At 41.0% G+C, this 24675-nt stretch overlaps 1 protein-coding gene across 1 annotated transcript in view; it reads left to right on the top strand.

The window, feature by feature from the left end:
• The first annotated feature begins 348 nt into the window (after positions 1-348).
• The window catches only part of swt1 (SWT1 RNA endoribonuclease homolog), a 30477-nt gene continuing 6150 nt past the window's right edge, over positions 349-24675 (top strand). Inside the window, exons 1-15 of the mRNA XM_015970955.3 lie at positions 349-581; positions 843-913; positions 991-1999; positions 2113-2242; positions 3775-3876; positions 4348-4539; positions 4999-5092; positions 5472-5686; positions 6109-6257; positions 6651-6792; positions 9664-9803; positions 9935-10089; positions 10413-10562; positions 19165-19231; positions 19315-19382. Of these exons, the coding sequence (XP_015826441.3) occupies positions 540-581; positions 843-913; positions 991-1999; positions 2113-2242; positions 3775-3876; positions 4348-4539; positions 4999-5092; positions 5472-5686; positions 6109-6257; positions 6651-6792; positions 9664-9803; positions 9935-10089; positions 10413-10562; positions 19165-19231; positions 19315-19382 (2726 nt within the window). The 5' untranslated portion in view covers positions 349-539. The remainder of the gene's footprint in view (positions 582-842; positions 914-990; positions 2000-2112; positions 2243-3774; positions 3877-4347; positions 4540-4998; positions 5093-5471; positions 5687-6108; positions 6258-6650; positions 6793-9663; positions 9804-9934; positions 10090-10412; positions 10563-19164; positions 19232-19314; positions 19383-24675) is intronic.

Here is a 24675-nt window from a genome sequence, read left to right as displayed (position 1 = left end):
TTGTTTTTACCCATGTTGATCATAAAACCATCAGGTTAGAGGCAAACAATGTGTTACTTTGTTTATGCATAAAATACCAGTAAACAAACCTGGGTTTATTTATCCAAAAATAACATTTTGGGCTTTATACATGGGGTTTGTCCACAGTAGAAAGAGTTTGTAGGACTAGGAAATGCAATTTGCGCACGTTCGCCTGTAGGGGGCAGCCTCGTGCTTCACCAAACAGCCTCCCGGAAGTTTAGAAGACGTCATCACCGGATATTTTGGAAACGGATGGTTTAGCGGCGTAGAATTTCTTTTATTTCTCTCACTTCCACGTTATTTTCTCTGACTAAATGGACACACTGTGTTTTTTCTTTGACACCCGAACTAACCTGAGATAACCGCTGGCTTTGTGTGACATGAAAACGTTTTGTTTTCATGTTGGTTTATCTCGAAAAAGTGATTCCCGTTCATAAATGCCTTCCGCTTTTACATGGACTTTCTGTCTTCAGGCATACTTTTGGGAAAACCAAGTTACTAATTAGTGTCAGCGAAAAATGCCTAAAGAACACCGAAAGAGAAAAGAAAAAGACGACAAGGTAAGGAGAAAGCTATTGGTTTTGTTGTTTTAAGCCAACGTAGCAAGAGAAAGTGTAAATGTATTGTGTTTTTTTAAGTGTTTATGTTAAATTGAGCTTTTGTTTACTTTAGCATTGTTTCCTTGAAACAGTAAACATAAATACGTTTGCATACTCATCTGTTAGTAGATAACAGAGAAAGTAAAGCATTTCATTTTATTGCAGAGAATCTCAAATTATGTCAAGAACAAGGTTTATTCACAAGGTTTTTCGTGTTATCAGGATTTAAGGAAAGAAGATGACAGAAGAAAAAGTCTTAAAAGGAAGGGAGAAATCAGAGAGAGACCTGAAAGGTGAGAAAGAATAAAAACAAATCAATGTAAATATTAAGTGTGAATCATTTTATTGTTTCCTCTGTCTCAATGTGTAGATCTACTAGCCAACAGAAAAAATCCCGGAAAGATGATTTCCCCAAAACGCATTCGACCACAAAACCTGACCATGGAAGGACAAAAACACACACAGAAGAGCAGAAACACACTAAAACGAAGAGACACAGATCCAGAAGTGATTCTGGGCAACGTTGTGGGAAAGGCTATGGAAAAGAAGAAAAACAAAATGCTTCTGGTCATAGTAAAAAAACTAGTGGAACTACACAGCAGGAAATGAAACACTTAAAATCCTCAAACAGCAGCAATGCAGCTTCAGCTTCTCGGGAAACCAAGATCGCAAAAGAAAGGACGGGTAAAATAAGTTCTCGGGGTGGCTCTTTAGGTTTGTCTGTACTGGATGTTCTCAAGCAGAGTGTAAAAAAAAAAGCTGAAAACCCTTCAAGGACTCGATGTGACAACAGCAATAGCCGCACTCGGGGGCCTGCCTCTGCTATTTTCAAGGATTTTCCACAGCAGAAAAGCAGAGAAAAAGTGGAAAACAGCCACGTAAGGCATCAGGCTAAAGAGTTACTTGCTAAAAGAAGCCCAAGTAAAAATTCACACGATTTATCTGCCTGTGTCTCAGACAAATCTTCCAGTTCAGCCAAGCACCCAACCTCAGGAAGTAATTCAGAGTTGTGGAAGACGGTCACTTCAACCTGTAAAAGGGAATCACCAGCATCACAAATGACAACGTCGCTTCCACATACTGGGAAAGAAAAGCTTTCTCAAAAATTTCTGCCTTTCAAATTTAGGATACCAAAAAAGAGTCAGACAAAGCCCGGAGAGAAATCAGAAAGAAACAACAATGTTACATCTACAAACCAAAAAGTCGAGAACACACACTTCACTAAAAAACTTCTAGACTCTGGGCTTTTAGAAAGGAAACCTGAGCTTAAATCTGCTCAGAGCTGCACAGTTTTGCACGGAGGACAAGATAAGGTCCTGTCTCCGAATGTCCAGCTCCCACCTGCAGAGGATTCCAGTGATAAGCACGGTTCTGAACAGGTAATAAAAGTATTAATAATCATCACACCATTATATACAGTTTTTCATTACAAGCACAGCCTCTCAACACTGTTATTTTGCTGTGAGTTTATTTTTAATATGTTCTTTTTTAGGCTAAAGTAGTGGAGGAGATTCAGAACGCCCGCTCTGAGAACAGACTGGAGGTAAATGTCACGCAGAGCTATGGTGAACTCACCTCTATGGACATAGATTCTGCAGAGGAAGGACCTGTAAACACGCCGTGTGAGTTTCATCATTTTTCCCTAAAACCTTTTGTACATGAGTGAAAAAACAAGATATGCTCTAAAGGGATATTTTGACTATTTTAAAGCGTGTTTCTGTATAAAAGCCACTCATTGTAGCTAGCTTCCTGTAGGGCCTCTCTTCTTAGAAATTGCTTTTATGTCTGACAGGACTCAAGCATAAACTGCTTGTCCAAGTGTAGCTAAGAGCAGCTTTGTTAAACTTTATCATACTGTATAAATGTCATTATGAAGCACTTTTAAAAACATTAACCCTTTGATGCATAATGGTCACTACAGTGGACAGGTACTCAAAATTGTTATTTCTTTATTTTTGCTATTAAGCACAGCTGTTGAAGACTTTATTGCATGTGAGCCCCTCCATTTGGACTTCAGTAAGTCAAGCCAACATATTTCATGTTCAGAATGCACGCTGTCCACTGAGGTGGACATGTAATAAAGTATTTGTAAATTAAGAAAATGGTACAAAAAATATTTGTTGAAATTTGTTTCATTCACACCTAAAGATGAATGAAAAAAAATGTTTAAAAAATAATGGTTGAAGATTTCATAATTCATGCATCAGAGGGTTAAATATCACCCCCAACAGCAAAATGAATCACTTCTTGGATAGCTAATGGTCAAATCTGGCAGGTTTTTAAAATATTTCTGCCTAAAAACCAGTGATGTGCAAAAATTAATTCATCTATTTTCTTCCGCTTATCCGGAGTTGGGTCACGGGGGCAACAACCTAAGTTGAGAGACCCAGACTTCCCTCTCCCCGGCCACTCGGACCAGCTTTTCCAGGGGAATCCCAAGGCGTTCCCTAGCCAGGCAAGAGCCATAGTCCCTCCAGCGTGTCCTGGGTCTTCCTTTAGGTCTCCTCCCAGTTGGACGTGCCCGGAAAACCTCACCAGGGAGGCGTCCAGCAGGCATCCTAAGCTGATGCTTGAGCCACCTCAAAAGGCTCCTCCTGATGTGGAGGAGCAGCAGATCTACTCCGAGCCCCTCCCAAATGACAGAACTTCTCACCCCATCTCTTAAGGGAAAGCCCAGACACCCTGTGGAGAAAACTCATTTCGGCCACTTGTGTCCGCAATCTCGTTCTTTCAGTCACTAGCCGGAAGAACGAAAATTAATTTAATTTTCCTGAAAATAAAAATGTCATTTATCGTTTCACTTTTTTTGTAATTAAAGCTGTTTTTGAAAGGCAGTAAAAAATCATAATTGTGAATTATTTTTCTCTGAGCTGAAGCCGTTCAGGAAGCTACAAATAAGATAATTATTATTTAAAACTTTTACATAGAAAAAAGCTTCAACATGAGAAAAAAATCCGTTTGAACTGAAGTGTTTTGTAAATGAGCAGAAGTTCCCTGATGCTGACCGTCAACCTGACACATAATCCACTTTGCTTTGCTTTTGAGTAACACGTCAAATGAAGGTGGAATTTTTTCCTGAAGCTCAGTTTGAACACTTTAGTTGTAAAATCAACAGAAAAATGATAACTTAATGATGTGTGTTTTATCTTTACAGACCAACAACCCTGTCAGCAAGAGCTAATCCTCATTCTGGATACAAATATTCTCATCAAGCACTTAGATTATGTGAAAAAAATTAATTCTCATGGCCTTGGAGGTAATGAACATTTCAATTTGTTGTTAAAATTGAAATCAAAGGATTTTTGTACAGTTACATTTATTATTTCATATAATTCTTTTTTTTAATTTAATCTATCTTGGGCTTAATAATAGACTTTTCTTGATAGTTGCATTAAATTATTAACGTCACCAAATATTGTCTTGACTGTTTAAAACTATTAAATCTATTTCTATCTCCTGTAAATGACTTGAGTACATTTTATTGTTTTTTATATGATATTTTAGGACTAAAAATGAAAAAGTAAAGGAGATCTTAGTCCAGATTCACTGATCAAAGCTTGTTTGAGGTTCAGGTAGTGATTATTTCTGTTTTACTCCTAAATTTACAATTATCTGCTTGTGTAATGCAGATAAAAGTACAAAACGGAACAAAAAATATTCATGTTTTGAATCTATAAATGTTTTATTGTGGGTTCCACATTCACATCTGTGGTCTCTGGTCTCTTAGCGCTGGGCTTCCCTGTTGTCCTGATCCCCTGGGTGGTGCTGCAGGAGCTGGATTACCTAAAAAAAGGACGAGACAAGTTAAATAATGTGGCTCACCTTGTAAATCCCGCCATCTCCTTCATTTACAACGCTTTGAAGCGCCGGGACCCTCGCCTGTGGGGGCAGTCTATGCAGCAGGCTGCCATGAGCAGCGGTGAGTAATGATCCAGACAGTAAAAGTCTCTAAATGAAGAGTTTTAGTCTGCTCAGCTGCTTTTCAAACCATAACAGATTTCAAATGGACAGGAATGTGTTATTTCCAACTAAAAGTTCTTACTCTGCTGCCATCTGGATTTTAACACAACAAGCTCTAGGTGGCGCTGACACTCATTGTAGTAAACAATGTGTACAACTCAAGGGCAAGTTGCATCCATGTATTATTGCTGGATACACAATTTTTAGGTTTATTTGTTTTATTAGGAAAAAAATCCATCATTTATTTTTTTCCCTTTATAATATGTAACTTTTCCTTTATTTTTAAAAGAAAACAAGCCCCACTGTTCCCATCTGTGTGTATTTTGTACTCTCAGCATTATAAAGTCACCGTGTCATTTTTAGACTGGTTTCTCGGAGTCACTTGTCCTGTTGTCCTCTGCTCTTTTCTGTTCCTCAGACGGTCTGAAGAGTGAGAACAACGACGACAGAGTGCTGCAGTGCTGCCTGCAATACCAGAAACTGTACCCAGAGTGCGCTGTCATCTTATGCACGTGAGTTTCCCCTCCCCCGTCCTCTCTTCAGTTTGCTGCAGCAGCAAACTATGTGTCCTCTGCTAATAATGCAAATGCATGTGACTGTGCCAGATAGTTCCAGTTGGAATGAGAGGGGAGGGACACAAAAACGTGTGACTGTTTTTCCACAAAGAATAGATGTGCTGAGTGAGGAATTCTCGGTTTAGGTCGGGAATTTGATTGTTTTTAATTGTTGCCCAACATTTGCTGTGGAGAGGGTTCGTTTATTTTAATTATGTTTTGATTTGTTGCTGCTATTGATTATTTATTTTTTCTTAATTAGAGGATTGCAGCACATAACTGTGGTGTGAGTTTTCCTTTCTTCACTTAATGAAGTGAATGCATCTTTCTCTTCTAGCAATGATAAAAATCTGTGCAGTAAAGCTGTCCTGAGTGGGGTGAAGGCTCTGTGTAAGAATGATTTGGAGGTAGAGGTCAGGACGTCTGGACATCTAATCCTTCAGAGCTCTCGACCTCAAGTCCTCCCTCGTACCGCTGAGGTCACGTTAGACACGAATCATGCCGAAGTCCAGCCATGTGGTCAGATGGAAGCTGTGGATGCTATCAACGAAGGTGATTCAAGGATTAACATGTTCTTCATGCTAAATAGGGAGAAACTTGGAATCATTTGCTCCAGTGTTATTATTAACGGTCCATATCCAAGCACTAAGCTCGTCCATGCTTTCCTGGTTCTTTTCCCTCGCTTTTGCTTTCTTCATTTGAAGGCAACGTATTATGCAAATCTCACGTTTTGCATCCTTTCTTGCTGCTGTGTGGGTCACTACTGCCTTCATCAACACTTCAGACGTGAATAACATCCCTTTAACAGTTAAAACAGGTCAAACACTTGTGTAGCAGAATAACAGTGACAAGAAAGGTCCCAAATGAATCCTGCTGTGTGAAATGTTCTGCTGTGTTTTATTAAAAGCTTCAGCATTCATGCGTGCAGATATATTAGTAAATGTCTAGGTTATTATCTATGCATATGCCTACAGATACCCAGAAGCAAAGGGAAGGAAACGATAAGCGGATGAAACTGGAACTTAGCAGATGCCTGTTTGAGCTAGAAGAGTGTCTGCGGGAGGTGCTGTCTGATGTGCTGGAGGTGGAGATGAAGGCCGCATTTGGGGACATTTGGAAAGACGTAAAGTGACTTTTCACGTGTTTAAGTCTATTTTATGTTAGTTGTCATTTATTCTGTACACTAAATAAGAATTCAAGAGGTCAACAAGCAGTTAGACCAACCTTGTCCAAGGCGTGGCCCTCTGAGTGATTTTGTCCCCCCCCCCCCTCACACACAAACACACACACAAACACGCACGCACGCACACACACACACACACACACTTTTTTGAGGAGGATTTTGTCTCTCATCTTGAAAAGTTTGGACACCTCTAGCTCATGTGATACCTGCTTGTTCACCCAATTCGTGCATAGTGCAGTAAGTAGGTACATAGATCCAAACACTAGATTTCCTTTTGGCAGTGATTCATAATCTGTGTCGATCCATCACATTTCTTTTGTGTTGTGTTAACAGATTATTTTGATTAAACCGCCCTGGACCACGCTTCAGGGTGTCTTGCAATGTTTTGACAAGCACTGGATAGCGGTCTTTGGATTTGTTGTTCCACGGAAAATGAATGAAACACTCTCACACCTCATCCATTTCTTTCGCTCAGGTATGTGTGCATATTGGTGGGGAAAGGCAAAAGCTGTATGACGTTTGTCTTCTCCTTGTTAGCGTGGATTATAATAATCTCCACTTTAGGTCTGTTTGTGCAATAGATCGTGTCACCCTGTTGGGGTCGTGTAGTGTTTCGTTTAGCCTAGCTGCAGTTTCTGGAAGGTTATGATGATGTCATTCTCCACGGGAAACACTGGTCCCTAAGAAGAGATTTCAATCTAATTTCAATTTAAATGTAAACAGCGAGTTATGTAAAACACACATAGGGCCAAGTTTTGCTTTAGTTTTCATTGTGATAAATTTGACCAACATAAATTGAAAATAAATCAATTTCTTTATGAACTTTATTTACTAAAATCTAAGTAAAAGTTAATTTTAAAGAGTATTCCTTCAGTGCTGGGATACTGAGACATCCCTCCGATGGAATTCCTGCCTGGTTGTGCCTCACACCGCGCTATCCCCCTACAGAACTACATTTGGAATCAGGTCACCCGCTCAAGTGGGAGACTCAAATGTGTGTCAGAAAGATGCTGAGTAGCTCACTGCAGTAGTTCTGTTCATCGGTGCTGGCACTGTTTGTTACGCCGGATATTCTCAGAGCCGTTTATCTGCAACTCGAGGCTCTGTGTCCACCCACGTGGAAGGTGGCACCAGCAGCACAATCAGTTCAGCTCACACCCAAAAAATATTATTAACCTTTTCAAAAATGTGATACTGTCATTGCTGTTAGTTTAAGCTGGCTCACTCTCCTGATTCTGGATGTTTTTAGTCGCTGGTGGTAGAGTGAGGAGGAGGGGAGAGGGTCAGGGAAGTACAGCCGGCTAGGAGGGACTCCTCACTGGTCAGTTGGGCCTGAAGCCAGGGAATAATAATAATAATAATAATAATAATAATAATAATAATAATAATGCCTTAATCAGGCTATAGAAGTCCCAAATTCAAATTTTAAAATTTTATCAATCTTGATTTTTGTCGTGCCTTCTCCAGGTCAGGGACAAGGTCCTGCCTCAAGTGGAGGAGCTTAACTCTTGTTCACGAGTGAGGAAAGGTTGGAGCGTGAGATCAATAGACCGACTGGTGCTTCGTCTGCAGTGCTATGGGCGTTGTACCGGTCGATCTACGTTCCTACCCTCACCTATGATCATGAGCTTTGGGTAGTGACCGAAAGAACAAGATCGCGGATACAAGCGGCCGAAATTAGGTTTCTCCGCTGGGTGTCTGGGCTCTCCCTTAGAGATGAGGTGAAAAGTTTGGTCATCTGGGAGGAGCTTGGAGTAGATCTGCTGCTCCTCCACGTCGAGAGGAGCCAGTTGAGGTGGCTCGGGCATCTAGTTAGGATGCCTCCTGGACGCCTCCCTAGTGAAGTTTTCCAGGCCTGCCTAACTGGGAAGGGACCCAAGGGAAGACGCAGGACACACTGGAGGGTCTGTGTCTCTTAGCTGGCCAGGGAATGCCTTGGGGTTCCCCCGGAGGAGCTGGCCCAAGTAGCTGGGGAGAGAGAAGTCTGGGCCTTTCTACTTGGGCTGCTTCTCCCGTGACCCGATTCCGGATAAGCGGCTGTAAATGGATGGATGGATGATTTTGGTCCTCCAGACATAACACCTGTTTAAAAGCTCATTATCTGAATCTTGCTTTTATACATTTGCTGTTAAAATAATTTAATATTTGCTCAATCTCTTCCCAGTAGTTAACAACATCTTGCTCAGATTAAAGGTGCAGTAGAAGTTCCTGGAAAAAAGCTGGAAGCTACATTAAAAAATCTATTTTAAAGTCCAAACCCCTTTCTCCAGGTGCCCTTCCTAGAGTCAGAATCTGATGGCTGCAGAAAATGTTTTATCACCAGATGCAAAGGCCAAACAACCGTAAAACCACAATAGAGTCTTTCCCTGTTTTTGACCCTGTGTTGGCCCCTTTTCTGCTATAATTCCTAAAATAAACACACCTACCTAACAGCTGTGGAGCCTCCAGGCTTCTGACAGACTCCTCATAGTCATTCCCCTCTGAAAGTTTAGAGAAGCCATTGAGACCTACAATACAGGTCAAAAGACTGGACACACCTTTTCATTCAATGTGTTTTCTTTATTTTCATGAGATTCTCACTGAAGGCATCAAAACTATGAATGAACACATGTGGAGTTATGAACTTCACCAAAAAAGGTGAAATACCCAAAAACATGTTAGATTCTATTTTCTTCAACAAAAAAATAGCCACCTTTTTGCTCCAATTACGGCTTTGCACACTCTTGGCATTCTCTTGATGAGCTTCAAGAGGTAGTCACCTGAAATGGTTTTCCAACAGTCTTGGAGGACAAGCTCTTGAAGCTCATCAAGAGAATGCCAAGAGTTCCTTGGTTTGCCTTCAGTGAGAATCTCCCAGTGTAAATGATCAGAGGTCTAGTGGAGAGAACTGGCCTTATTAATCTGGAAACTCCAGTGTTTAACAATATAGTATGCTAGTAAAGCTAATATAGCTAGCCTGGCTCTGGCTTCACCTCCTGCTCTGCTCTGAGCTGAGAACACATGATCCGTGCACATAGACGGGGGTGTGAAGAGGGGGGAGGGGTGGTCAGAGGGCAGTTTGACGGTTGGATTGGGATCAGGATGGTTGAGGTTTTTCCAGGATTGTACATTTAATTTAATGGTTGCCAGCGTAATGTGAAGATCAGTTAAAGCAATATGGCAAACAATGCTCCAGAAAACATCTACTGCACCATTAAAGCAGTCCTGTAAAACACCCAACTAGAGTTTAAGCTTGTGGAGTGAAGCTGAACAACATTCTGAGGCTGCAAGGTGTTTCAGCGTTGTGACAAACCTCTATATCCTGCAGAAGCAACAACTAACTACAAGCTTCTGCCTGTTCCTTCAGGGCAATCTGTGAACAGCTGCTCAACCTCAGCAATCGTCCAGGAAGCGAAGACGTTCGTAGGAGCGTTTTGGAAAAGTTCGAGGCTCGTACCTCAGGCCGTCACTACCCTGGAAAATCTTTACAATACGCTGCAGCCTCGGGTCAGCTCAAACACATTTGAAATCGTTAAAATCTTTATTTTACACGTAAAAATCAATGACGAGATCCAAAATGTTTTAAAAAGTAAATAAAACTTAACTGTTTTCGTTTTTTTTTTTTTTTTTTGCTCCAGCGCGATGTGTTTTTGGAGGAAGAATCAGTTACCGGTGATGTCACCATGAAGGATGATGATGATGTTGAAGGCAAACCAACCGTCCCTGCTCGGGTCGCTCCTCAGGAAGTGTGGTCCATGTTTGAGAACATCTGGTCTCACATGTTTCAGACAAGGTGAGCCAGTACGTGCTCAATGAAGAAGCAGCAGATGAAAGCAGCTGACATATTATGGGATGTGTCGAAAGGATTAAGACCCCAGTGTTTACGGTCTTTATCCTCCAGAGGTTCTTGCTTAAGTCCTTGAGAGGCCGAGCTTACAAAGTTGATTGAAATGAAAGGAGGAAAGAGTTAACTCCAGTGGTTAAAATCACAATAAACAGTTCCTGGAAACACTTTTCATCAACAAAAGCAGCACATTTGAGCTTATTTTGACATGTACTTTGTTTTTTTTTCCATTCCATTGACCTTCAAGGTCATCTTTTTCTGTCATGTTTCAGTTTGGACGTGTTCAAAGGGCTCGGATTTGACCCTCACACCATGCAGACCGCGACACCAGTGGGAGGTCCCGCACCACCGCCACAGGACACCATAGCCTGTTTGCAAAAACTGTCCTCTGTGGTCTCACAGCTGCTCCAAGCATTCAGCAGGTACGTTATCCAGCCAGAATCACCACGGTCACACTAAAATGGACATTTTATTAAGCTGCACCTCAGCAGCAAAGCCCTCCCGTTACACCGAATGTTAGAAATGCTTCTTACAACTATTCTAAGTTTTCTGAAATAAGCTGAAATATGTTTAAACATGCAATTCTTGCAGGCTTTCACTGGTTTAGCAGCCATTTGCCCCTGCTGCCGGTCTTTCTAGGAGCTTCTCTGATCCAGCAGTCCTTCCTGTGTCCCGGTTACGTGTGCATGCGTGTTTGTGTGCCACCCTTTAATCTGCTTGACCTTCGAACTTTTCCTTATCTCTTTTCCCATGATGTAACAGCGAGTGCTGCACTTCAGCACAGTGCCTGAAAGAACAGTTACCACATTAATGACTTGATATAACCCAATCACGTCACGCCAAAAACTCAGTTAGATCTGAACTATATCAGAACTCATAGTAGAGAGGTTTGCTTGTTCAGAGGCACTGATGATTGATGATTTCCTGCTGATTTGCGCTTTTACCTGCACGAATGCATGTAGTCCATGGCTGTTCATCTGGACTAGAGCCCTGCACTGAAGCCCTAGACCTGCGGGTCGGCTCGGCCCGACGGCCCAAGGGCCGGGCTTCGGGCCAACAAATGTGTAATTACCTCGGAAACGGGCCGGGCGCCTTTATTTTTAATCGAATTCTTTAAAAAAAACTGAAACCCTTAAACGCAGCAGCACCTGCCTGCTTCTCACGCACCAGCACCCGTTAGCTCAGTTAAGGTCTGTGTGGTTTATAAACGCGCCTATATAAACAAATTCTCAAACTGCTGATTGAAACATGTGCCCCTATTCTAATATGCCATTTTATGTCCACTTTGATATGTCAGATATTCGTTTATTCTCATGCAAATGGCAGCATTCTGTTTTTCTATGAATAAATTCACTCTGCAGTTAAAAAAATACAGTATTCATTGCTGGGTTTTTTCTAACTGCAGAGCGCATTTTCAGAGCGACTGATTAAATTTACAAACGCTATAATAATTGGGGGCGTTTATTTAATCTGCCGCTCTGAAAATGCGCTCTGCAGTTAGAAAATTAGAATGCTGCTTTTTTTTCTAATTGCACAAGAGCGCATTTTCAGAGCAGATTAAATTTACAAACGCATCCAATTAATATAGTGTTCGTAAATTTCATCTGCCGCTCGAAAAATACGCTCTGATAGGAAAAAAAGCTGCATTGATGCTGGTTTTTTTCTCTTTCTTTCTTTTTTTTGTACTGCAGAACGCTTCTCGCAGATAATTAGAACGCTGAGCATTCTATCACGCTAAAGCATTATGAAAGGTTAAAAAAAAAGAAGTCGGGCTCGGGTCGGGCCAGAGAATCCTGAAAACCTTTTCGGACCGGGTCGGGCTGGAGCTCCACCCCCTCGGGCCGGGCCGGACACGGGCTCAGATTTTAGGCCCGTGCAGGGCTCTATGCTGGACTTGCCTTGCTTCTTTTGTATTTCTGTTTGAAAACAAAAAAAAATGGTTTCACCGGTTTGCTGTCACCTACCTGACTAACATTCTTCTTACACAACGTGTTTGACAGGTGTGGAAAAGAATGTTTAACAACAACTTCTTATTTTAACTGCAGACATTTTTCACTTTCAACTTGAGCTTGAATCTGCTTTCTCATGCAGATTTTTGCAGCCTGTTGTTTTCTTTCCCCTCAAAGTTTTACTCAAAACAGTAACACTAACATTTTGATAATCTCAGATTATTAATTATGTATTCTGCTTTAAAAAAATCCTCACATTGTTTACTTTTTAAACAATAAAATTGCAAGACAGTCTTTTACGCACTTGATATTGAAGTATTAACAGGGTTTTTATGCTGTACTTCTAAAAACAATCTCTGCATGCATTTTGCCCCAAACAACCGGACCTACTTTATGGGTCTTTCTGAGGATAAATATAATAAATCATACTTTGACCGAGATTTTATATCAGTTTTTATGTCTTCCAGAAAATAATTTGTTTGGTAAACAACTTAACAGAATGAAAAAAATGATCTTATTTACTTTATTCCACATTTACATATTTAAAGAGCAAGTCAAACGTGTGATGAGGGGGTGACAAGAAGAAATATCTGCCAAAAACTCGCTCTGAATCACAATACAGCTTAAAGAGCAAGTCACCCCCTACCAGAGTCTTACTCCACTCCCATTTCATGTTTTAAAAATGCAACAAATGCTGTTGCATGGCAGACCGAGAAGGCAGAGCCGCTAACAAACGCACGCGTACGCACGCACACACAAACGTCTTTGTGACATCATAACTTACCAGCTAGCGTCACAGTGTACCTCTTAAGTCAATAGCAATGGCAAATTTAAATTCAAATGCAGTGCAGAGTTTTTACCCTACGATGATGCAGCACTGACAGTTTTAGGCAGAATATCTAAATTTTAACTAAGGTGCACTAAAGTGCAAATGATTGACCACACGGGTCTACTGCACGATTAGACACTTATTTATATAGTTTATCAGCAAAAACAAGTTGATTTGGGGGGGATTTGCTCTTTAAGTCTCGACAGATTCATCCTGCCCTGCTTTGTTTTTGATCATCACTCTTTTGTTGGTATTTTTGTGCACTCACCACAGTACACTTTATTTCCAGCATTGTGCTTGTTCTGATTCCTTTTTCTGCCTCTTGCCTCGATCCTGGCTGACTCACACAATTTAAATTTTAGATGCTTTTATGGAGGGTTTATGTTACTGAAGTTTTACCAGAGTTTCTCTCAGAGACCAGCTTCTATTTTTAAGGAGTTTAAATCTGAAGAATATGTTAATAAAATGCAATATTGATGTGTTTGAGGGCTATTTTTTATTCTGTTTGATATTGAGACATGTTTGGTGATGATGTGACCTCATGTTGCGCTGTTGAGAGAGCTTTTTGTGATGGAATCAGTAACAGGATCTTAGTTTGTTATCATTTTTCACATTTAGTGTTTTAAAGGTTTGCCGTGTTGCCTCTTTGTTCCACAGCAAAATTAAAAACGAGTTCTGACACAGAAACTCTACTTTTATTTTTAGAGGCCACATTGTTCCTGTAAGTCTTAAAGGGGTGTGTGTGTGTACATGTATTTGTGTGTGGGTGGGTTTGTGGAGGAGAGAGGAGGAGTGGCATTCTGGCAACTTCTAGAAATTTCTGGCAGCACTAATATTTCTGGCATTTTCTCATTACTGTGAAGCGTATTGTCTTACGCACAACTTATATCAGTGAGTTTGAGTCAGAACCATTATTTTAGCTGATATCTCAATCTCTTTACATACAACCCCCCAAGGTGCTTCACAACGCAATCAGTCATTCACCCATTCACACACGCATGCAGCTCTTCTGGTCATCTGTTGTCAGAATGAAGCCATTTCCACTCCCCTTCCCATAGGAAAAGGATTTTCCTGGAAAACTCTTGGCATTTCCTTCCACGTGTAGATCAATTTTAAGATCTGAGTGCATTTAACGTTATTAATGTGTCTTTTTTTGACAAGAGGAGGAAAAAAATCCCAATTTTGTGTATATTTAGTTTGTAAAATGTTGTGTTTTAAAAAAAGCCATAACCTTTTTGTCTTCATTTACAATAGTGCTATGGTTGATTATAAAAACACGTTAATGAAGTTCTTTGCACCAAATCCCTTTCACATTAAGCAATTTTAGCAGTTTTATTCTTGACATTACCGCCCAGAATGAGTCGTTTAGGGCTTTGTCATAAAAAAAACAAGCTGGAATTGGCCGTGACCATCTATCCTGGCTCAGGCTGCTATAAGCTGAGAAACTCTATCTGGGATGGGCTCTGTGTAGAGCTACTGCTCCTCCAGCACCTGACAGGTGGTTCTTTTGTTTATGTTTATGTTTATGTATTTAGCAGACGCTTTTGTCCAAAGCGACTTACAAGTGATAATCGGCATGTTACCCTTGAGGCTAACAATAACAACAACTTGACATCATTCAAGGAGAGGAGGGAACAAGGAGTGGACAGTAGAGAGGTGGGGACGGGTGCAGGGAGGGTGCTAGTTACGAAGATGCTCTCTGAAGAGCAGGGTCTTCAGGAGTTTCTTGAAAATTGAAAAGGAAGCTCCTGTTCTGGTAGTGCTTGGAAGGTCATTCCACATTTGTGGAACAATGCATGAGAAGAGTCTGGATTGTCCTGAGCGTGGTGTAGGCACTGCTAGCTGATGGCCCTGTGATGACCGGAGCGGCCGGGCCGAGACGTAAGCCTTTGCAAGAGGATTCAGGTAGATGGGAACCGTACCATCTCGGACTTTGTACGCTAGTGTTAGCAATTTGAATTTGATGCATGCTGCTAGCGGTAGCCAGTGGAGCTCAATGAACAGAGGGGTGACGTGTGCTCTTTTTGACTGATTGAAGACCAGACGCGCCGCTGCGTTCTGGACCATTTGAAGAGGTCTCACAGTACAGCCTGGAAGACCAGTTAGAAGGCTGTTGCAGTCATCGAGGCGGGAGATGACAGTAGATTGCACCAGGAGCTGGGTGGCATGTTTTGTTGGGTATGGTCTGATCTTTCGTATGTTATACAGCGCAAAGCGGCATGAACGAGCAACAGAGGCAACAGGTGTTCATCAATCACAACACCCAGATTTCGAACTGCCTTTGAAGGAGCCAGAGATAGGAAGTCATTTTGGAATGAGATATTGTGAGATATTGTGCTGTATGGATGGTTTTGCTGGAATGACAAGTAGTTCAGTTTTAGAGGTTGAGTTGGAGATGGTGGGCTTTCATCCATTTTGATATGTCAGAGAGATAGTTTGATATTCGTGCAGAGACAGTTTGGTCGTCCGGTGGAAATGACAGATAGAGCTGGGTGTCGTCTGCATAGCAGTGGTAGGAGAAGCCATGTGATCGAATGATCTCACCCAGTGAGGTGGTGTATATGGCAAAGAGAAGAGATCCTAGTACAGAGCCCTGGGGGACTCCTGTGGCAAGATGGTGCACGGTAGAGGATTGTCCAAGCCAAGATACACCGAATGATCGTCCTGTGAGGTACGATTCAAACCAGGCGTGTGCTTTCTCTGTGATGCCCATACTAGAGAGTGTGGACAAAAGGAAGCCATGGTTGACGGTGTCAAATGCAGCCAAAAAGTCAAGCAGGATAAGCACTGAGGATTTGCCTGTCGCTCTAGCTTCTTTTAAGGATTCAGTCACTGCTAACAGAGCAGTTTCAGTGGAGTGGCCCTTTTTGAACCCAGATTGGTAAGGGTCAAGCAGACAGTTTTGTGAGAGGTATTCTGTGATCTGCTTGAAAGCCACCTTTTCAATGATTTTGGACAGAAAAAGCAGGAGAGAGATAGGTCGGTAGTTCTCCACATGATTTGGAGGAAGAGATGTTTTTTTAGCAGCGGTTTAACCCGAGCATGCTTGAGAGAGGTGGGAAATGTACCAGATGTCAGTGATGCGTTGATCACATGTGTGACTGCTGCGGCTACTGTAGGAGCAATAGCTTGGAGCAGCTTAGTCAGAATGGGGTCAAGTGGGCATGTAGTAGGGCGGCTGCACGTGAGAAGCTTGGAGACACAAGGGCTGACACTTCCGCTGACGCTTCACTTATGCCACCAAACTTATGCTGTGCTACTAATTGGAAACAGGTGTTCATGCAGCAGCTGATTGCAATGGTTGAGACCTAGATCACCTGTTTAGTGTTTTCAGGGAGGGGAGAAACAGCTCGTTCACAGCCCCTGATTGCACTTATTGTTTTCACTTGGCCCTAACCGGAGCTACTAGACAACAGGATTACTCACAGATGAGTTTCCTTCTCTTTTCCCAATGGAAGATAGTGCAAAGCAAAAGTTTAAGAAGACAAAAACAGGTACTAACATACTCAAGGCCCTTCGGTGCAGATTCAAGTCTGGTTTCCCTGTTTGTGATGTCACATATAGAGACTTCTGAAATGGCTTGTTTCAGGCAAATAATTCCTAAAACCAAACACGGACATAAAATGGGTGGATGAGGTATTTTTTTTTTTCATGTTTGAAATGTTTATAGAAGCAGTAGATACCCACATGGCAGCACAAAAGGATGCAAAAGGTGAGTTTTGCATCATATATTCACTTTAAAATACAGTATAAGGATAGAGCACTCCTTTTGAGTAGAGCCCATTTAAAGTCTGGCTCATCAGTGGGTGTACAGTTCCATTCCTGAAAGACATCTGCATAATAAATGATCTAAAACATTATTATTGTCAACTGAAATTTATTTTTATTCACCTGCTTTGAATATTTAATAAAATAGTGCATTGCTTTGTTTGATTGACTTTGGTTAAATATTCAATTTTGTACAAGATTAAGTTTAAAGTGTTGGTTAAATTCTGTGTTCAAAAGCTGATCAGGCTCAGAACTTTTGTGCATTCACCGTAGTTACTGAGAAATTTTATGGGAAATAAGGTGAAAAACGTCTAGATATCGGGCCAAAGATTTTAGCTTACACTGACCTCTACATAACAGCGATGGAAATCGAAACACCCATATTGGTCGTTCTCTAAGGGGAGCCTAAGTGCCGCCCATCTACTTCCAGACCATGGGCCCCTTGAAGAACAAAAAAAAATATTGCAAGTCAATGGGGCTAAAAATGCTATTTTCTAAATCTGTTATGTGCCATGGATTTCACATGTGATGTCCGTGAATTTTAAAGACCATTATGATTCCACGAACGTGCTTATTTTCGAATGGGAAGAAACATTATTTCAGGTTTTGTGTTAAAATACAAACGCACATCACCAAACTGATGTCATCGAACCATACACGGAGAAAAGTTGAGGAAAAATGTCTGTAAGTTCAGTGAACTTCTCATTCTTCCTTCAGGAAAGAACCATCATAAATCTAACCATTTGGTAAGTAGCAACTACGCTAGGGGAGAGGAGAATCTGTGGCGACATCACATATGCGACGTGCCAATGGCAATTTGTAATCTTGCTAATTACAAACTTTTACAAGCTGGTAAATATTAAAGTATGTGACAGGCATGGTCGTAATATACATGATTACTTTTCATTTAAATTGCAGTACAACATATGTGTGATCCAGGGCATAAGGCAAAGTAGATTAGAAAATAATCTCTTTTAGCCCCGTTCACTTGCATTCATTTTTTCATTCTTCCAGGGACCCATGAGCCGACCGGAAAGGGAGGAGACTTACCCCGGCTTTCCACAGGAGCCGTCAGCAGCGCGTTACTGCAGCAGCACGTCATAGCTGCTGATAGGAACCGCTGTGGTCAACAGAACCTTTTCCACCAGAGCCGTCAGCAGCGCGAGTCGGCCGCGTCTCAGGAGCAGCGTGTCGCGGCCTTTACGCGCCGGTTCTATTTTCTACGTGCGACGCCTCTGAAACGGGTCAAGTTCGACATTTTTGGGGAAGGAAAGACAGGAAATCGGACGCGGAAATGGAGAGAAGCTCCCGAGATTTTCAGAATAAAGAAACGTACTGCCTTCTGGTTGCTTTACTTTTAAAAACAGGTACTAACTGTGCGACCCCGTGAGAAGTTATCACCTAGCTAGCGGTCTCCTTTATTTTTTAGGTCTGTATTGGCGATTATAAAACGGACAGAACATAAAACACAAACCTTTTGGAGCCATGTTGTAGTTTTCTCCTGCTTGTTGTTGTGTTTACTGACGAAGTCACTCGTGTGACTTCGTGCTCGGTCGGTGACAGCTGCTCCCCTGCTGCTTTGCGTCTCGTGGGAAGGGCCAAGCAGCAGCTTACGCGAGCAAGACGTGCTGCTGCAGTAACGTGCTGCTGACGGCTCCGGTGGAAAGCCGGGGTTTAGGCTCCCTGTATATTTCCTTTTGTAGTGATGCTTGATTTGCATGCATGATCTTGTGATGTCAAAAAAAGACTACTTAATTGACAACATTTGTGACAAACTAATTGCTGCTCAAAACGAAACTTTTTTTTTTACCATTGCACCACTCAAACTTGAACTTTCCAGCTTCAAAGCAAAAGTGTTGCAGCCATTCCACATCAGACAGTTATTTCATTTGTCAAATGGTTGCAGGCTCAAAGCAAACCTCAGCTGTGTAACAACAACCTAAGCTCACTTCAAAGAGCTACAGCCCAACAATGCGTTCGCTCAGACATCATGGCATTTGTTACTCTCTCTTCAGTGTTTCAGATTAAGCTTTAGCTTTAAAGACATTAGTCCAGAGAGTGGATTTGCTTTTCTGTGTTCTGTATAGCCGTGTGTGTTGGGCTGCTAAAGTACCGTTGCCTAGGAAACAGCCAAATTCAATTTCACGTGTTTGGGCAAGCCTCCCTAGCGCTCATTTTCCTCTTTCTGCAGACTCTAGATGTAGAAAATTCCAGATTCTGTACAAATGGAACCTTTCTGTTTCCCTCATTCTCCACTCCATTGGAGATTTGCAAAAGCATAGATCCAAATCTGCATTCCTTGTATGTATGAAGATAAAACATTGTTGAAGAAAACATACTTCTTAATGGATTTTTTTTACTTAGTTGGGTTTGTAAATGTACTTTTTATTTTTCATCCTGGTAATAACACCTTTTCAGCTCATTTTCATTAACAGCTGGAGTGAAGCCTTCTCAAAGATATGTGTTTTTGTCTCTTAGCTTCTTTTGCTCAAGCCCTGATCCAAACGAAGTCCGGAATCTGCTCAACATCATCTATTCCATCAAGGTTTGTGTTGAACACACAACTGGTTCTCAGATATCTTTGCTTCTTTGGCCACGTTGGTCATTCACATATCGGATTTCTTTCAGATTGATAATGAAAACTGCAGATTAACAGCTGAAGATCTCTATGATTGTTTCACACAACCACATTACAGGTAGGAATCACACACACACGTGCGCACGCACGCACACACACACACCCACCCACCACTGTCTCTTTGATCATCTGAGGTTATGGAGTCTTCCTTTAAAAAGGACATCTCATTCAAACTAGTTCCCTGGATTCTTAACACTCTGTTTCAACTTGCCTGGACATGTTTGTGTGTGTGTGTCCTTCCTGAATTGCAACAGCCGCTCCATCATCACAGCCTCCTTTGTTGGTATCCCCAGCAGATCTTGACGGTGTCCATGCCAACATTTCCAGACAATTGGAACATTCATTATTAACACATTTCATTGAAGAGAGGCTGTAGACCTTTTACACTTCAGAAACCCTAAGCTGGTGTTTTAGTAACCCTACCCATGTCCTTATCGCAAGGTTTATTCTGACAAGACTCAGTTGTGGTCCTGAACACGTTTTTACAAGGAGGAAGCACGAGATACTCGTTTAAAAAACAATTGAGTTTAACTGGACAGTTAAGGTGTAGCAGATCTTGCACAATAACTCATAAATGCTCATGTAGTAAATACGTTTCTAACTCGTCGAGCTTGTCCAGAGTTTCAGACTTGCTCAATCCGTATCAGGTGTTGACTGTCTCTGGCAGAAGGCAGTGAAAATACCAACATGTGCTGATAACAACAGGACATTTTGTTTTTGTTTGTTCACCTATAGGAGATAAGGAAATCAAACAGCTGATCTGTCATGTGGAAGGACTTTTACATGAGTGTTAGTGAGGTTTTAGAAAGATTGCTGGGATAGTCATGGACTCATTTGTATGAGTTTTACTGGAGGTGGAACACTTTTCTAGTTCTCGTTCATTCATTTATTTCAATAAATCTGCAGTGGTCTAGTCTAAATGAATGCCTTGAGTCAATTTTGGTGGAAAAGAAACTCGGGGGCTTCTTTTTTTAGAGGGCAGAAGTTAGTCTGAAGAGTAGGGAGAAGAAAACGACAGAGTTTGGAGTCACTCACTCATTGATATTCATGATATGCGAACATCTCTGCTCTGATTGGCTAACAGCAACGTGACTCTTCTGTTGCCTTCGTTCGCCCTTTTCTTTTTGGGTAAAAGTATAAGATTGATGTTTAATCTCCACACATAACACGAGCCCAAACCTGTTCTGCCAGGTTGTTAAGTTGCTATTGGTTAGCTTCTTTTGTTGCTCCTCTACGAGAAGCCTGTGGTCGCATATTTGGGTGTCAGATTTGACTCAGCCCTTAAAGAGCAAGTCACCCCCTACCAGAGGCTTAGTCCACTCCCATTTCATGTTTGAAAAATGCAACAAATGCTGTTGCCTGGCAGACCAAGAGTGCGGAGCCACTATCAAATACACACACACACAGGCTCACAACGCCATTGTGACATCATAATGTACCAGGTCTTAGCCGATAGCGATGGCAAATTTAAATTCAAATGCAGTGCAGAGTTTTTACCCGATGATGGCGCAATGCTGACAGTTTTTGGCAGAATATTCAAATTTTAAAGTGCGCTAAAGTACCAAATGATTGACCGCATGGGTCTACAGCACAATTAGACACTTATTTATATAGTTTATCAGCAAAAACAAGTTGATTTGGGGGTGACTTGCTCTTTAAATTCAATGTGCGGATGAACGCAATTGTTCATTCTTGTGTTTTTATTTTTTTCAGGCACTTAGCAACGTTTAAGCCAATTCTCACAAAATAGAAACCAGAGATTGTTCCAAACTCTTAACATGTCTAGATTGGACTACTGCAATTATTTTTATGCCAGCTTGAACCAGTCTTCACTGTCATAGTTACATCTGTAAAAAATGCTGCTGCAGTGTTCATCTGTGGAGCCTGAAAATGGGAGTGTGTTACTCCCCTCCTGGCTGCCTTTGACTGGTTACCAGTGGAATACCTTGTTCTGGTCCAAATCCTGTTTTTGTCTAGAACTCTGTCCGGATCAGCGCCACCATACCTAGCTTCACTTGTCTTCAAGAACTCAATGCTCGGTTGAGAGCGACCTGTTAGAGGTTCCTCGGTCCAAATGCAAGACTAGGGGTGATCGTGTCTTTTCAGTTATAGGTCCTCGGCTCGGGAACCAACTTCCGTCAGAGATAACAGCCCACGATTGTCCCAATTTTAAAAACCAATCAGTTAGCTGGTTTTATTAATGTTTTTGTGTTTCTTCAAATTACTCTATTGCTTTCAAAATCTTTTTTGTTTTTTATTGATTTACTCTTTTATTTAGTTGCATTTATATTGTTTTATGTTTCTGTGCATTTTGTTCTCGAGCCTCCTCGACTGGCAGCAGGAACATGCTTTATGAATAAACAATTCAAATCAAATTCTACAAACCTAGACGCACTCTGCTCTCTCCTGGCTGCTAAATCAGTACAACCCTCTGAGGTCAGAAGCCAAAGTGGGCGGGGCCTGAGGCGTAGAACGGGCTGTTTTTTCCTGACTCGACCGTTTTCTTGTCTATTTCCTTTCTGCAGTTAATGCAGGCCATGAGATTCGAAGAATATTTACATGTTCAGCATGCATGTGAAACTCGGAGGGACTGATCGTGTTTAAAAGAGAACAAGAATTACGCGGTTTCTCAGTGAACGAGTCCTTTAAAGTAACATTTTTGGTTCCAGTAGTTTGTCCTCACAAATCCTTATTCGTATCAATTTAAAACTTTCACATCACAACAGGTTATTTGCATTCTTTGAAACAAGATGCTGAGTTTTATTAAAGTGCTTCTTCTCTTATATTATTTGTTATTTAAATATGATTATTTAGAAATTGTGATTAAAGGCTGATAAAGTGAAGACGCTGCTCGAAACCAACACACTTAGCTTTTGGTCTTAATAAAATCAGCATAAAGTTTTGTGCTGTACTGGTTATTGGTGTGTTTATTGAGTCTAAACTCCTGTTTAATTTACGTTCTAGTCTAGATAGATGAGCAGAATCAGCTGCCTGTCTGCATAGCGAAGTAGATCTGAACCCATCCTTGTGCCTGCAGGTTAAACCTGGCTGCTGCCATGGAAACAAGCCACAGGCATCTGTCTTAAACAGATTATGTCTCATTATATGTCCTCTCATAAAGCTGCTGTCTGACAGTTTGAAACTTTTTTATTCTAACAACATGTGGAACATCCACTTGTAGACATAATAGATGCTTATTCCTTTAAATAATTGATGTGACACACTTGGCACTGGTGGATTTTACAACCTCATTTTACCCAGGATTTCAAATTCTCCTTGTAGTGATTAGTAATGTGACACCACGAGGAAAGTGGTGAATATTTAGCATTAAAGTAAAACATCAGCTGGTGCTTTCCAGTTTCTCTCTCGTCACAGGAATTCAGCCCTCCTTACACCAGGTCGCCACCAGTGGACACGACTGAGCCGACGGTGTCGTGCTGCTGAAATTTTTATCTCTCACATTCTCTGTGAAGTGATCGGGCTTTTCCTTAGCTAGTGCATTATCTGTGCTGTTAAATAATTGATCCGACCTGCATGATGTCACAAGTTACATAAGGGTGCGTGTGCGGGCATCAGCTGATAAGAGCAGACAGGCAATAACCGTTGTCTAAGGGTTTTGTTACGAGGGTTTTTAAATCGGCTGTGTGTTTGCTTATATTTCTGAATTTTCAACTTTCCTTCACAAAACAGAAAGCCTGATGTGTGTTTAGTATTTTTAGGCGAATGGAAGTATGGGAGCATATTGCATTCACCTGAAATTTATTCATAAAGCTCTTTTTCTGAATTAACGTCTAAACAAATAAATAAATAAATAGATAAAATAATAGCTCCTGTAGGCATATTTAAGTAAGAGGATCTCCAGTTTGTTGAGTATAAAGCCATACTTTGCAACTTTTTCAAGTTTTTAAATCATTTTCTTGAGCCAGTATGTGCTAAAATGACCCTTTACAGGGTTCATGAAATATCACTCAGACCCCCACCGCCCTCTGTGGCCAGAATATCACTCTTGCAACTTCAGATTGCTGGTCCAGACCCTGTTGGGGTTAGTAAAGTAAAGCTGAGATGCCAGCGCTGCAGTCTGCTGCCAGCACACTTCCTACATGTTTTAGATTGTGAACACAGCTGATTTGTTTGATCTAGTAATGAACCACTCCTGTAGACACTAATGAAGGCTGAGGAGACATTTCAGCTGTTAGATGAAGGTGTTAAGAGGAACACACAGCAAGGACATAAGTTTATTTTTGGTTTTACTAACAGACACTAGGGGATGCTAAAAGCATATTTTTATGTAAAATTCTCGTGGTAATTCAGAAGAAACCGTTTTTTTTATGTAAAAATTGTCATGATATCAGAGAAAATGAGCTTTATTAAAATATTATGTTGGGAATTTAGAAAAGCAGCTTTTTTTACATTTATTTTTCAACTGAATGCAATATACTTCCTTATGTAAGAACGTTCCATGTGGATATTCTGCATCAGGAATTGTCCTGAGGCTGTTTAGGAACATCTGTTGGCTGCTCCTGGCTTATTTTTACATGTGGATGTAACGTCAGTGCTAATGGCTTTTAATGCAGCCCAGCTTAGCTGCTGAGTGACATCGCTGATAAAGGTGGATGAGTCGTTTTCCAGGCAGCATGTGTTTGAATCGCATGCCGGCATTGAGCTTTATGTCATTTCTTACTTTATTAAGTCATTCAGGCTCTTCAGCTCCTTACATGCGTCCAGGTTAGTCATATGCATCATCTTAGCTCCTAAAGGACCTACTGCTCGGCTCAGTTACTCAGATCCACAGAACACAGCTCAACACTTAATTCTGCATCATCTTCTGCTGGGTGTGTTTAAATGCTACGCCGTCACTGTTTCTCATCATGGATGATTGACTCAGAACCATGATGACACACAGAAACTATGCTTTCATCCTTTAATCATATGGGGTGCCATTGTAAAGTCAAACAGTCATAACTAAATATCAACATTTTGAGTTGCTTAGCCTGTCATAAGAGAAAAAAATGAGAGTTAATTTTTCAGTCATATTTTCACAATGTTAGTCATACATCTGTAAATGTTAAAGTTCCCAACTGAATTTCAGTTAGCAAGCCAAATATTTAATTTAGTTAAATATTTATTTTACAAACTAAATAATTTTTTCAGACCCATTATATTTATTATATTATATATTTAATTAGAAACTAAATATTTAGTTGTAACCTAAATATTTAATTTGGAGCAAAATATTTAGTCATCATTTAGTTCACAAACTAAATATTCAAGTCTGACCTAAATATTTATTTTAAATGGTAAATAAATGGCCTGTATTTGATATAGTGCCTTCTAGAGTTCTGGAACACCCC

The sequence above is a fragment of the Nothobranchius furzeri genome, chromosome 8 (genome assembly GCF_043380555.1).
Source record: "Nothobranchius furzeri strain GRZ-AD chromosome 8, NfurGRZ-RIMD1, whole genome shotgun sequence".
Lineage (NCBI taxonomy): Eukaryota > Metazoa > Chordata > Actinopteri > Cyprinodontiformes > Nothobranchiidae > Nothobranchius > Nothobranchius furzeri.
This window is presented reverse-complemented; position numbering and strand designations above follow the sequence as displayed.